The 13,612-nt window shown below is 35.7% G+C and overlaps 1 protein-coding gene across 1 annotated transcript; it reads left to right on the top strand.

The window, feature by feature from the left end:
• The first annotated feature begins 258 nt into the window (after positions 1-258).
• On the top strand, positions 259-2,988 carry LOC113281403 (glycerophosphodiester phosphodiesterase GDPD2-like). Its single transcript, XM_026530129.1, has 5 exons — positions 259-983; positions 1,391-1,450; positions 1,546-1,626; positions 1,739-2,232; positions 2,424-2,988. The coding sequence occupies exons 1-5, from the start codon at positions 708-710 to the stop codon at positions 2,674-2,676; spliced, it is 1,164 nt and encodes a 387-aa protein (XP_026385914.1). The 5' UTR covers positions 259-707; the 3' UTR covers positions 2,677-2,988.
• The last annotated feature ends 10,624 nt before the right edge of the window (positions 2,989-13,612 follow it).

Here is a 13,612-nt window from a genome sequence, read left to right as displayed (position 1 = left end):
TCCAAAATTGCGGATGGATTTTAGATAAACACACCAGCGCACTGATTCGTGTTATGACATCAAGTCATAGCCGAGATCTCGGAAGAAAATTAGAAGCACTTTTCTTGGGTCATACACATTTCCACAACAACTAAAAAGACCCAAAAATCAAAAGATCACATGACAAAGATGAGCAACTGGTGGAGATATTCTTGGGCATATTCTCTACTTATTTCTGGTAAATTAAGAAAGAAATAAAAAGACCAATTTTCAGCAACAAAAAAAAATACAAACAAAAGAAAAAATCATTTTATTTTATCACTTCATCATTTGAAATTTAGACGGAGTCCAAGCGGAAGTTCTCTCAAACTAACGGGAATAGACGGCGGATTCCAGCATTGTCCGTCAATTCCCTTTAGCATTCATGGAATATTCCGTCACATTAATGACGTCAAATTCACCGTCTTCATCTTCTTCTTCGTCTGCCTCTTCTATTACCCGTTATTTCTCAGAAAGGGAACAAGAAAGAATATTCAATAGAATAATCCAATGTTTTTGATACTCAAAAACGAATCTTCTTCTTTATCTTCTCCTTCTTCCTTAAATACCCTCATCCCTTTTAACCCCCTTTCCTCATCAACAATCTCCACAATCCCATCTATATCCTCCTAATTTCTTCATCTTCTTCTATCTTATTACATTACTCTGTTTCTGTTTGATCATCAACAATGGCTGCTATTAAAGCTGTTCATGTTTCTGATGTACCACATCTTGATCAGGTTACTGAAAATGTATCTATCTATACGAACCGATTCAATAAAGGAATCGATTGTGTTAAAGCTACACTTACGCCACCGAAGTTTTGTGTGATTGGGCATAGAGGAAGTGGTATGAATATGTTATACTCATCCGATAACAGAATGAAAGCTATCAAAGAGAATTCAATCATATCTTTCAATAACGCCGCTAAATTCCCCGTCGATTTTGTTGAATTCGACGTTCAGGTGAGATAATTTCCGGTATCTAAATTTTTGTTGCTGTTTTATTTTTTGACGTCTAATTTTTAGAAAAAAAACGTACGGTATTTTGTTCGGATTTTGTCGGAAAATGGTTTCGCCGCCGCGTAGACTGACTTTATTGTTTCGGATTAACGGTTTTCACCGCCGCGTATAACAGACTTTCAGTCTTTCAGGAGAAACTGTTAAGAGAAAAAGTTCATTTCTTGTCTGGGTTGAAGTTGAACTAGTGAGAAACTTGGGCTGAAATATCACTTTACGCCTTTGTGGTGCTATGGATCAGTGATTCTTTGATGCATTTGTTTCTAGGATTAGTACTAAATTTCAGAGTTTGCTAAGTAGATCACGAACATCACTTGGATCATGTTTGTTAACACAAAATTTAAATTTTGCAGGTGACAAAAGATGATATACCGATCATTTTCCATGACGATCTAATCTTCAACGAAGAAAATGTAAGAAATTCGTCGTTATTCGTATTTCATTGTGTCTGGAATTTTAACTATATTTTTGTTTCGACATTAATTTTGATGGGGTAATAATACTACAGGGTACAATTTCTGAGAAAAGAGTTACTGAAATTACTTTAGCTGAGTTTCTCAGCTATGGACCTCAAAGAGAGCTTGGAAATGTAAGTGTATATTTTCTACTCTTACATTATTTATTTATTTTTTAAAAAATTTTCTTGGATTAATTAAAATGAATCTGTTACCAAGTGCTGATCTTTGGCTTTTCGATTTTAGGCTGGTAAATCTCTGATTAGAAAGACTAAAGATGGTAGAATTTTCAATTGGAAAGTTGAAAATGATGACTCTCTCTGCACATTGCAAGAGGCATTTCAGAAGGTTAATTCATCTTTGGGATTCAATATCGAGTTGAAGTTCGATGACTATGTTATCTACAAGGAGGAAGAGCTAGTTCATGCTCTTCAAGCAGTCTTAAAAGTGGTGTTTGAGTATGCCAAAGATAGACCTATTATCTTCTCAACGTTCCAACCAGATGCTGCACGGCTAATCAGGAGTTTACAGAATACGCATCCTGTTTATTTCTTAACAAACGGCGGAAATGAAATTTACTCAGATGTAAGAAGGAACAACTTGGATGAAGCCATAAAAATGTGCCTAGAAAATGGCTTGCAAGGGATTGTATCAGAAGTTAAAGGCATCTTTAGAAATCAAGAAGCCGTGTCTAGGATTAAAGACTCTCATCTTTCGCTATTATCCTACGGCCAATTAAAGTAAGACTCGTCTTCCTACGCTTCGATAACATTACCGATTATTGAATCTTCCTATTTATATATGCTGCTTAGGAGTAGACATATCATATGTTCATTCGCTTTTTTGTAATCTATTTTGCGTCTTAAGACCGGACTTGTTTAGCTTGTGGTAGTAGTGGTACTGATGATTGTTTTCTGTGTGTGCTTTACAGTAATGTGGCAGAAGCAGTTTACATGCAATATCTTATGGGTGTTGAAGGGGTAATTGTGGATTTTGTTGGGGAGATAACAGAAGCAGTCTCTGATTTGATACACCCTGTGAAGAAGGAAGAGGAAAAGAGTGAGGAAGCAGCATCAGTAGGAGAAGGATTAGGGAAAATACAAGTAACGAATAGAAGACCCAACTTCACACAATTGGAGCTAACATTTTTACAGAAGCTCATTTCCCAATTGATACAACATTGAGCCAGGGGTAGAAACAAACAAACATGCATTTGAGGCCCTTTATACTAACACGGCAAACCCATTATAGTTTGGGACTTCTTCTTTTCTACCTTTTCTTTTCCCTGTTTTTTCTACTACTTTTGAGTGTGGAGAAGTATTGCATTGTATGTATATTAAACCTACTGATTTATGTTCACCAGTGAAATCTATCAGTGAAACATTTACTCAAGTTCTCAAGAAATGAACGAGTGGAGTTTCTTTTTCTCTTTTGTTGTTTGAATAGTTTTCTTTGTAAAAATTCAACATCCTTATCAATGTTTAAAACCTGTGTAACTTTCCTGCTGGGGTTGTAATCTCCTTGCAAATTCACAGTGAAGTAGAAGATACGTCGTAGACCATTGCCTTTGGCGCAGTATAAGCAATCATTAATAACTATCGTTTTTTCCTATTGTTGTAGGTCTGGAGTTGGGAGTTTTTACGATAACCTAAACAAAGGAGAAAAAAAACGCCAATTCCTCTTAGGAAACCCAAGACTCAAAAGGAGAAATGTTCACCTTTTGTGACGTGAACAAAACCACCTAAACAAAGGAGAAAAAAAGTCCAACTTCAGCCATACAATTTTGTATACGGAACAAAATCCCAACAATCACCACCTTTTGTGACGTGAACAAAACCATCATCTTCACTCCAACAAAGCATGAATGATTTCCACCTTATACAAGGCCGTCCTCGCGGACATCATCACTAGCACGAATCAAAATTGTCTCGTACTTTGAGCTTGAACCACCGCCTAAGACAAATACCTTTTTTGCACTTGCACCATCGGAATTGATGTCTGTCGATCTTCTAGCATCACCACAAAAAACTTCTTCATATAATATATACAAGTTTCTTCATGACTTATATCAAACTACTTCGTCGCTATAATCACTCATCATTCCACCTTTTGTAGAATATTTCTTCTTCGACACATGTCTAACACTTGACATTGTTTAAACTGAGTCATTAAAAAATTCCAGACGGACTTCACCAACTCCAAGAACCAACAATCTTGAGTCATCCTCCATGTAGACAAAACATGCTACAATCTTCATATGTTGTGTATGAATGATTGTCACTTAGCACCACCATGATTAAAACATTCTCCTGAAAATATTTTGCAGACGCCAGTTGAACCCACGTACGATCTTCTCTTGCAAAGAAAACACCTTAAACACGAATCATAGTCACATCAAGCAAAGTTGTCGAGTCTTTCTTGATGTCATCCCATTCTTTGTTCGGTCTTGATTTACTCATCATCTTCATGATATATATCATTATGCTACGAACCAAGACTCTCTTCAATTTGAAACCTCTTGTTCAAATTACCGAATCATTGCCATCTTTATCCACGTTCACCGCACCACTTGTCGGGAAACCGAGGTTACGTTAATCTCGAACCGGAAAATTTTCATAGAAGTAAATTCCACGAAACATCCTACTTAGATAACTTAGCATGATCGGATAATACTATCACGAATATATAATCAATACGATAATAGACAATCACACACGACACAAAGATTACGTGGTTCACCTACCCTTTGTAGGCTACCTCCACGGCCAAAACCACCCCGAGAATCTTCATTATCATAACAAGTTATAACATCGACATACTTCATATAATCAACTAGTTATGTAACCCACTAGCGCTAAACGTTAGAAACAACAAGACATATTACGAAAATTTTACCTCTTCCTTCGTTCTTCTTCTTCCATAAACCTCCACCGCCATGGTTGCTTCGACTTTAGACAAGAACATGAAGAACATCATGAATTCTAGCTTCTCCCATACGAACCCTAGAAACCCTAGATTTCTCCCATACCCGTTCTCACTACAAGTCTCTCTTCTCACATAGATTTTACCCCATCACCAACCAGCGTAGGACACAACGGTTGTGACTCGAACACTCTCATAAAGAGAGGATTCTCCAAGAGAATTAACCAAGAGAATGGATTTCTACTCACAATATAAGCCCTCTTATATAGTAGACAAATCCTTGGTCCCCAAGTCTTAGAACTCCTAAAAATAGACTCACACCTTAATTAGGAAACCCTAAACTTGGAAAATACTCCTTCAAACCGTCATCCAAGTTTCCTAATCCAAGTAAACCTTGTAGACACTTTAATCCCGAAACTACCCTTTAGCCACGGTTTTGACAGCACTAGATCACTGTTTCTGCTTCAAAAACTGTCATCTAAAGTCCAATTTCAGCCATATAGTTTTGTATACGGAACAAAACCCCAACATAACCTAATGGTATGTCTTTATTAATTTATAGGCTTAAAATAATGTGATTACTTGGAAACCAAGTTCTATTATAATTAGAAAACCAAGTTCTACTTCAAGTAGGAAACCTAAACTAAGAATAAGAAACCTTGTTTAATAATGTATGATCATAAACTTAATGGTAAAGTCATTGTCAAAATTGGTAAGGAACTTTATGCCAACTTTCAACAATCTCCACCTTGGAAAGATTTCTAAGTCAATTTCATGATTCTTGATTTCCCCGCCTTGGCATGAAATTTCAACATTCATCTTTCACACCTCAGTTAATGTTTGAATACCTTCAAGGGGTTCAGTGTGCTTCAACTTATATTTCACAAATTCGAATCCCGTAGCATGGCTATAATCATGTCTGAAGGACATCATCATACTAATGCACCTAAAGGTGCTGCAAAAACAAAAGACATCGATTTGTTTGAAAATGACCATTCCTAAACTTCACCAAATTTTCTACAACTCTGATGATTTCTCGGCAATTTTTATTTTCCATGAATTCAACTTCAAGGATTTTCACATGCATTCTCCAAACTTGCGAGATTCGATCCATGCATATTTGTTTCAGTTTGTATGATATAATTTTTGACTTTGACTAGCCATTACAATTGTCAAATTTGAGTTTTTTTCGCAAAATCACAAACTGCATAATTCTACAATTTTCAACTTCATGCCTTAATTGTATGAGTTATCCTTCAACTTTATCAAATTGTGCACTATCTAATACCTCGATTTCTATATTCAATAATGTATTTCCATTCTATTTTCAGTCCTTTCATCACTACGTTTGCATCGGAAAACACCTTTGAAACTCCACCGCTTCAAATACTTCACCGGAGTCAAATGGATCTAACTGATATAATATTCTCTTTCAAACTTCGCACTGGAAAAATGATGCGTGTCGCAGCGCGTCAAAAATAATAATACAACTTTCTCACTATTTAAGATATGTAATAAAACAAGGACAAGAAAGAATAGTTCCCACATAGAAGTCTAGGGTTGTTATTCGGTTTCGATTTCCTATATAAATAATGGGGAGGATTTTCTGATTTTATGGAACTAAAACTAATCTAAAAGCTAACAAGAAAATAAAATACACAAAACAATAAAGTGAGAATATTGGATAAAGGTTTTATCTTCAGTTGTAAATAAGTATTTGAATGAGTGACTAAAATTAAAATTTAATCTCTAATTATCAAAAGCCCTAGAATACCTTGTCGAAAGAATATCCCGCAAATTTCCTGATTTCATCACGCTTACATGTAAAATGATGCAAGTATGAATTCTACCAAAAGAATAACCTAACATAGAAAACGCACTAATCAAGTTCAACTCCTATGGAGCATTAAAACTCATGAAATTAGGCTAGTCAATGTAATTGAAATACATTTCTCAAACAATTTAACAAAGGTCACATTCTATATATGATTACAAGAAAGTATCACTACAATCTGTAATCACATCATGCACTTGTATTTAAGGATTATCACTTTTACGTATGAAAAACCCTATATTAGCTATAGATATGGATGTGAGTTCAATCAATTCTAGACTTAATAAATAAACATTTAAATCATATTGCAATACACCAGTCGTGTAATTGTTATAAATGGTAGAAAATGAACGATAATTATGAGAGAAAACAAATTCATCAATCAAATAATATGCTTGCAAAATACGACTACATCTTTAACCAATAATAAAATTATCTACTTGTGTTAATGGAATTCATAGAGAAAAGAGGTCTTGGATCTCGGCTCTTATATAGACTCTCTTTTGTTTCACCAATTTCTAAATACCGGCCGTACTCACATCCCAATCTGTGTCTAGCCCATACTCATATCCATAACAGGCCTAAAAAACAGAACTCATAAGCCCATTACTTGCTTTGCTTGTCAATCTTGTAGAACTGACAAGATTAACCATCTCTCTAACACCATGACTTCTAGCAACACCAATCCCATGCAGATTATTCAATACACCATTCACTTATAATTTCGTCCCTTGTATCCTTCCAACAATCATTGGAAGCAACTCATCGCATCCTTCTCTAACCATTTGCAATCCAGAAACATACCCGTATCCACTTATTCTTTTCAAGCAATCACAATCTAGTACCCTTCCATTTCAACATTTCACCTCAGTCTTTAGCAGCACAACACCTCAACTGATCCAACTCATCTTCAGTTCAATTCACAACCTTGTCATGTTGCATCTCATAACACATAATCTTGTCTCATCTGCACACTTCCTGGCAGCAAGCGCAAACACTACACTAGCACAACACTTCTCTTCATTTTAATTCATAATAACAGTTACAAAACATCATCAGTTTTCAGCTTTTCCATGTTTTCACCTTTCTTAACCCATCAGAGAGCTACCACCTTGTTCTTGCTGCAGCTTCAAATCTAACAGAATCAACTCATAAGCTTCTTCTCTAACTTCAGAGCTCTATCGAAAACCTCATCTGCAACCCATCAGGTTCACTGATCCTAGTCTTACAACATTACTCATCCAATTACCCAAACATCCTGTGTGCATAACTGATATAGCTTGTTGTGTTGTTCTAACCCATCATCTCTGCTTCCCTGCATTCCATCATACAACCACCATCTTCTTACTTCAAAATAATCCACCAAGTCCATTTATGGTCATTCTTGAACTCCTCTGAATTTCCAAGCATCAACAGAAACATCACCATATTTGTTGTGCCTGCAATCTCGCACTCACACAGTCCCAGTGTACACATCCATGGAAGCAGTACAACAACAATATTTCTTCTCATCATAATCCTAACTCTAAATCACAAAATTCGATCTAATTACCACTGCCAATTCGAAATCTAACCTAAACCTGTCATGTCATTATCAACCTTGTTACCCATCGAAAACAACCATCACTCGTGGTTTGTCGGTAACGGTTAGAGGTGCAGTGGCCTCTGCGCGAATAGGAGAAGGCAATGAAGAAGAAAATGGTTCCACTCGTCCTGACCTAGCTTTTAGGGTAAAAAGAGAAATGGATTCAGATACTTAACTACAATCTGCGCCCCAACTACTTTATTGGTAGCCCAGAGTATGAAGCATGGTGCCCTTATAAGACAGAACTCTCACTAATGTAAAATACGGGCGTATATAACAGTTTGTAGCTGCCCCAGTAATTCTTCGTTCTCGACGCAATAACTTGGAATTCGTCGATATCCTCCACCAAGTAATGCTTTAAGCTAATATTCTCTCCTTTCGCTTCAAATGACTCCAAAACACCTATGAAACCCAAAACAAACGTAAAATACATAATTTCAAGAAAAATATTAATAAAGAAAGCATAATTAATAATTAAGGTTTTTGGACACATATCAACAACTTCAAACATCTCGAGTTTTTCGGTATACATCGAACAACTTCATACATCAAGAGTGTACTTACATACTCAGTGGCGGACCCAGAAAATTCTTTGGGTGGGGTCAAAGACGTCAGGTTAGATGACAGTGGGGTCAAAGACTAAGATTTCCATCAAATTAGTACACAGATGTTGGAATTGAGTGGGGTCTGCTGACTCTACTTGAACCCACTGTGCGTCCGCCTCTGTACATACTTCAAACGAGTGCTTAATATCTTCAACTTCAAACTCTAACTCCTAAAAGTTAGAGAACTATTCCCTACAAGATGCATATTATAAAAAATTATAAAATAATTAAGAACTTCCACATATTTTTTATCATCACTAGATCTACATTTTTTCAACGTTCACGTCTGAACTTGATTTTTTTTTTCTTCCAATGCCCTTTCATATGACAAAAGGAAAATTAATTCAATTAACGCACCACGTTTTTCAAATAGTTTGTGATTTCTTTGCTTAACTTCACCTGCAACATTGTATATTTCAATTGTGAGGTGCCACATGATTCTTTGTTCTTTGCAAACTAGTTTTCTCCTAAAAAATCAGAACGTATCTACATGGCCAACCTTTTTTTTTACCATATGGTCTTGCACTTTTTCAACTTGATGACTTCAAAGGTATTCTACTTAATTCTCTGCTAAATATCATCAAAACAAAAAAGGTAAAAAATCACTTAGATCCTCCTTCAAAATCACTAAAAAGAGGAACCAACAAACACCTAAATGGATGATTTAAATGCTCAATATTTGCGGTATTCAAAGGCATCAAACAACAGTGTTCTCTAATGAAATAGATCGCAGAAATTCAATGTTCACATATATAATTTCAAGTAGGTTTTAAACTCAACACAAACAAATAAATCCTTTCTTTGGTCATATGCTCAAGGTGCATTTGCCAAACAATTGTGTCATCTTCAACCGTTTCTTTTCAAAATGGAACAATGAACTACAACTCCACACACAAAATATCTCCATATAAAAATCCAAATTTACCAGATATTTTCAATCGATCATCAAAGTGCAATATACTTGTCGCCACCTACTTCAAGTACTTCTATGTGAAATCAAACTCTTTAACCCGAGTATATCAACCATTCACTAGTGTTCATTACACCAACATGACACTCATACAATCAATAATTCTCAACAATACACTCATACAGTCAATCCTCGCTACACCATGCAACTGAGGCAAACTTGAGACAAACTTCTTCTTTAATTCCTTCTACTAAATCAAGGAAAACATGATCACGCTAATGACAAACCGGTAACATTCACAATCGTTCCTCTTGGTACTTTGAAAAGTTATAAGGCTTTTGATGGATGCACATTCGTATTTTTACCACTGTCGATGTACAAACCTTCAAACCTATAATTCAAACACAAAAACTCTTATTTTCTTGCAAGTTGGCTTGCAAGTTGCAAATCAAACACATTTAAACAAAAACTAACATGTACACCCAAACAGTCCATAGGAGTACAAGCAAGGTAATGACCAAATAACCAAACACCTTTGTAAAAATATTTATAAACGTCATAAAACTACTTACCCCAAGCTACGCGGTATGCATATAGTTTATGCTTCAAGAATACTAATTGTTAGAGCACCGATCGGTCGAACTCGCAAGCGTTGCTATCTCAAGCTTGTTTTTCAAGTTTAGTTGATCAAAACTATATACTTGATTTCTAATCTACTTATAGTTATGTCTCGGATTAGGATAGAATGTGTTCACCAATTGAAGACAAAAATCTACTGAGGAGCTTGGAGGAACTTCATAAACAAAAGGTATGTGGAGACTAAACTTACCTATCACTCAGAAGTATATTCTATTCTATATTCTAATGAGACTAAGTCGTATAGCTATATAGACTTTTACATTATACACATTTGATATTTCGAGCTGAGTTTTACTCGCTTATTTATTTCTCGAAATATATGTTGGAAGATTTTTGCTTTAGCTATGTTCATCATATACTTGAGAAGTTTAGTTGGAAACAATCTATTTGTTGGAAACTAAATATTATGTCAAAAGATGATCATGTGAAAATTATCATGAACATCTTATATGATTTGTGTGAGACAGTCATTTGATATTAGCTTGGGATGTTTCTTATGGATCATTCGATCACTTGAAAATTACTTTGAACCTAATGGTTTGTGTGAGACGACCATTATGTTTCAATGATTTAAATGAGAGTTTAGAACGATTACCCATGTCTGGATACAACACGGTATGCATACCTAGTATACGAACTGTATTGTGATGATTCAGGTCCGAAACTCTTGTTTGCGTACCTAGTATGCGAACGGATTTACTTGAGAAGGTCCGGAACTCTTGTTTGCGTACCTAGTATGAGAACGGGTTTACCTGAGTTGGGTCCGGAACATTTGTTCGCGAACTGGGTTTGCGAACAGCTTGACTAGGCCAAGGACCAGAGCTGCTGTTCGCGTACCTGGTTGGCGAACACACTGGTGACGTTCTAGAATCGGTTATGTATGATTCTCATACTCATGAACTAAAACATGTATGATCTAAGGAGCGCAATTTTGCAAACCCTGGCGTAATGTTCATGAATTGATTCTTGTACGAATCAAACCGATTTCGATTCAATTTGTTCATATATATTTCTATGACATAGTGAACAATGAACAACTCTATTTCAAACACAATTAGATTCATTTTATTTATTTCTTTCATGATTGATTGATCTTCATATTTGATCTAGAAGTGTTAGATGAATATAGTTAAGACAAAATTGTTCATATGGCTAACTTCGGTTAACTGTTATTGAGACAACTCAATATACACGTTTAGGTACATTAACCCATATCTAAATGAAAGTACATTTCATTTGTGTGTAACAAGCTAAGACCATCTAACGGTGGAGATTGACTTCTTTATTTTTAAGCAGACTTAGCTTGAATCTTAAATCAAGTTCTAATGGTGAATATTGAATGCTTTGTTACTAAGCTATCTTAGCTTTGGTTGAAAGCAACCCTGATTTGAAAGACTATATAAGGGAGAACTCTAGCAACCGGAAAACCTAATCCCCACACTTCTGTGTGTTCCTAGCTGTATACTAGAGTCGATTATCCTTTAACTTAGGTTTTTCCAAAACCATTATAGCTTAACGACTTGAAGACTTCATTGGGATTCGTGAAGCCAGATCCACTATTTTCTCTGTAGTTATGTATTCTGATCTTACTTGTTCTATCTTATTGAGTTTTATCTTCTCTAAGATTTACTCGAGATTTATCTCCGATTGGTAAGATATAAAAAGTAATCACAACAGTTCTTCAACTTAGACTCTTGTAATTCTGCAATAACTTTTCTTGTTAATCAGTTGGGTTATTGTGAGGTGACTAAATATTTCTAGGCTGCTCTTCGGGAGTATAAGACCAGATTATTAGTTGGTTCATATTCACATTGATTTATCAAAAGACGGAATAAAATCCGAATAAAGAGTAGACATATCAGTCGGAGACAGATTTGTTAATAAGTCTTCGACTTTGTGTCATAACAACTCTTAGTTGTGGGTGAGATCAGTTAAGGGAATCAAGTGCGCAGAATCCGACGTGGTTCTATAGGTGTAAGGAGCGCGACTATACCTTAATCTGTGTGAGACTTGGTTAGGGCTCAACTACATTCCATTCTAAAGTTAACTTGTGGTAGGCTAGAGCCTGTAGTGGTTTAATACAATATGGTGTTCAAATCGGGACTAGGTCCCGGGGTTTTTCTGCATTTGTGGTTTCCTCGTTAACAAAATTTCTGGTGCCAGTGTTATTTTTTTTCCGCATCATATTTTTATATAATTGAAATATCACAGGTTGTGCGCAGTTCAATCAGTTGATAAATACGACCTTGTTTGTTGGATAAAACTTGATTTACATTTGGGCATTGGTCTTTGGTACCGTCCAAGTTATTTCTCATATCAATCAGGCTCACAAATTTCTATCTGTTTGATTTGCCGATTGTATTGAGAAAGAGATATAAAATCTTTGATATAATTCTTGATTGAGTCTCATTTTTAAGTTGGTGCTCTCAGAATTAAAGTGGAGTTTAGTCTATACATATTGCCGAAATAATTATTGGTTTTGGTTGTTATACCCCCGCTTTTTCAATTGGTATCAGAGCAGGAAAACACGTTAAGACCTCATAAGTCTGTGTTTGTAGCAATCTGACTCTATGGACAGAAGTGTTATCTCTATAAACGTACCGCCAGTATTCGATGGATGGAATTACTTATGGTGGAAAATTGTTACGCGTGCCTTTCTTCAAGCGCGTGATTTTCAATCATGAGTTTGTGTTGTTAATATCTATGTTCCTCCATTAGTTACAGTAGACGGTGTAACTGTTGCAAAGGATATTAGTGAATATGATCATGTCGAGATTCTCGCTACAAAACAAAATTCTGATGGATTAAATGCTATCATCCATGCCATTACCCTAGATCTTCAGCACCATGTGACTACGTGCACTCGGTATAAAGATGCTTGAGATATCTTAGAAACCGTATTTGAAAGGAATACCTCTGAGAAAGAAGCTAGGCTTCAAAACCTAAATTCTGATTGGAAAACCTTCGTATAGCCGATGAAGAGTCATTTGATGAGTTTAATCACAAAGTGTCTGGAATTGTTAATGCATCTTTTGCATTGGGTAAAACTATTCCTGAAAAGGACATTGTGATGAAAATTGTCAGATCGCTACCAGCTAGATACGATTCTAAGAAACATGCCATCGTTGAGGGAAATAACCTTGAAACACTTTCCAGAAATACACTTATTGGGAAGTCAAAGATATTTGATCATGAGCATTCATCCAAAGCTGGAAAAGATAGACTGAATCATCAGATGAAGATCTTGACAACTCAGTTTCGTTGATCACAAGACAATTTAGAGATCTTCTTTTGAAGAGAAGTAAACAATTCACCAGAGATAAACCTAGATCATCAGTTAAACCCCATGATCGTGCCCCTCCTAAAAACATGGATACTGTCGACACTGATGATGAGGATATGCCACAGTGCTTTAAGTGTAAGGATTTTGGTCATTTTGCCAATGAATATCCACATCGGAGAAAATACAATGGAAACAAAGGTCTTGCTTCAACGCTTGATAAAACATATGATCACTATGATTCGATTGAAGATGAAAAATCAAGTGTAGCATTCCTTGGCGAAAATATTAATTTTGATAATTGTAACAATATTCAGATCATCCTTGATATTTTTCCTGGAGAAA

This window comes from Papaver somniferum, chromosome 5 (genome assembly GCF_003573695.1).
Source record: "Papaver somniferum cultivar HN1 chromosome 5, ASM357369v1, whole genome shotgun sequence".
Lineage (NCBI taxonomy): Eukaryota > Viridiplantae > Streptophyta > Magnoliopsida > Ranunculales > Papaveraceae > Papaver > Papaver somniferum.
This window is presented reverse-complemented; position numbering and strand designations above follow the sequence as displayed.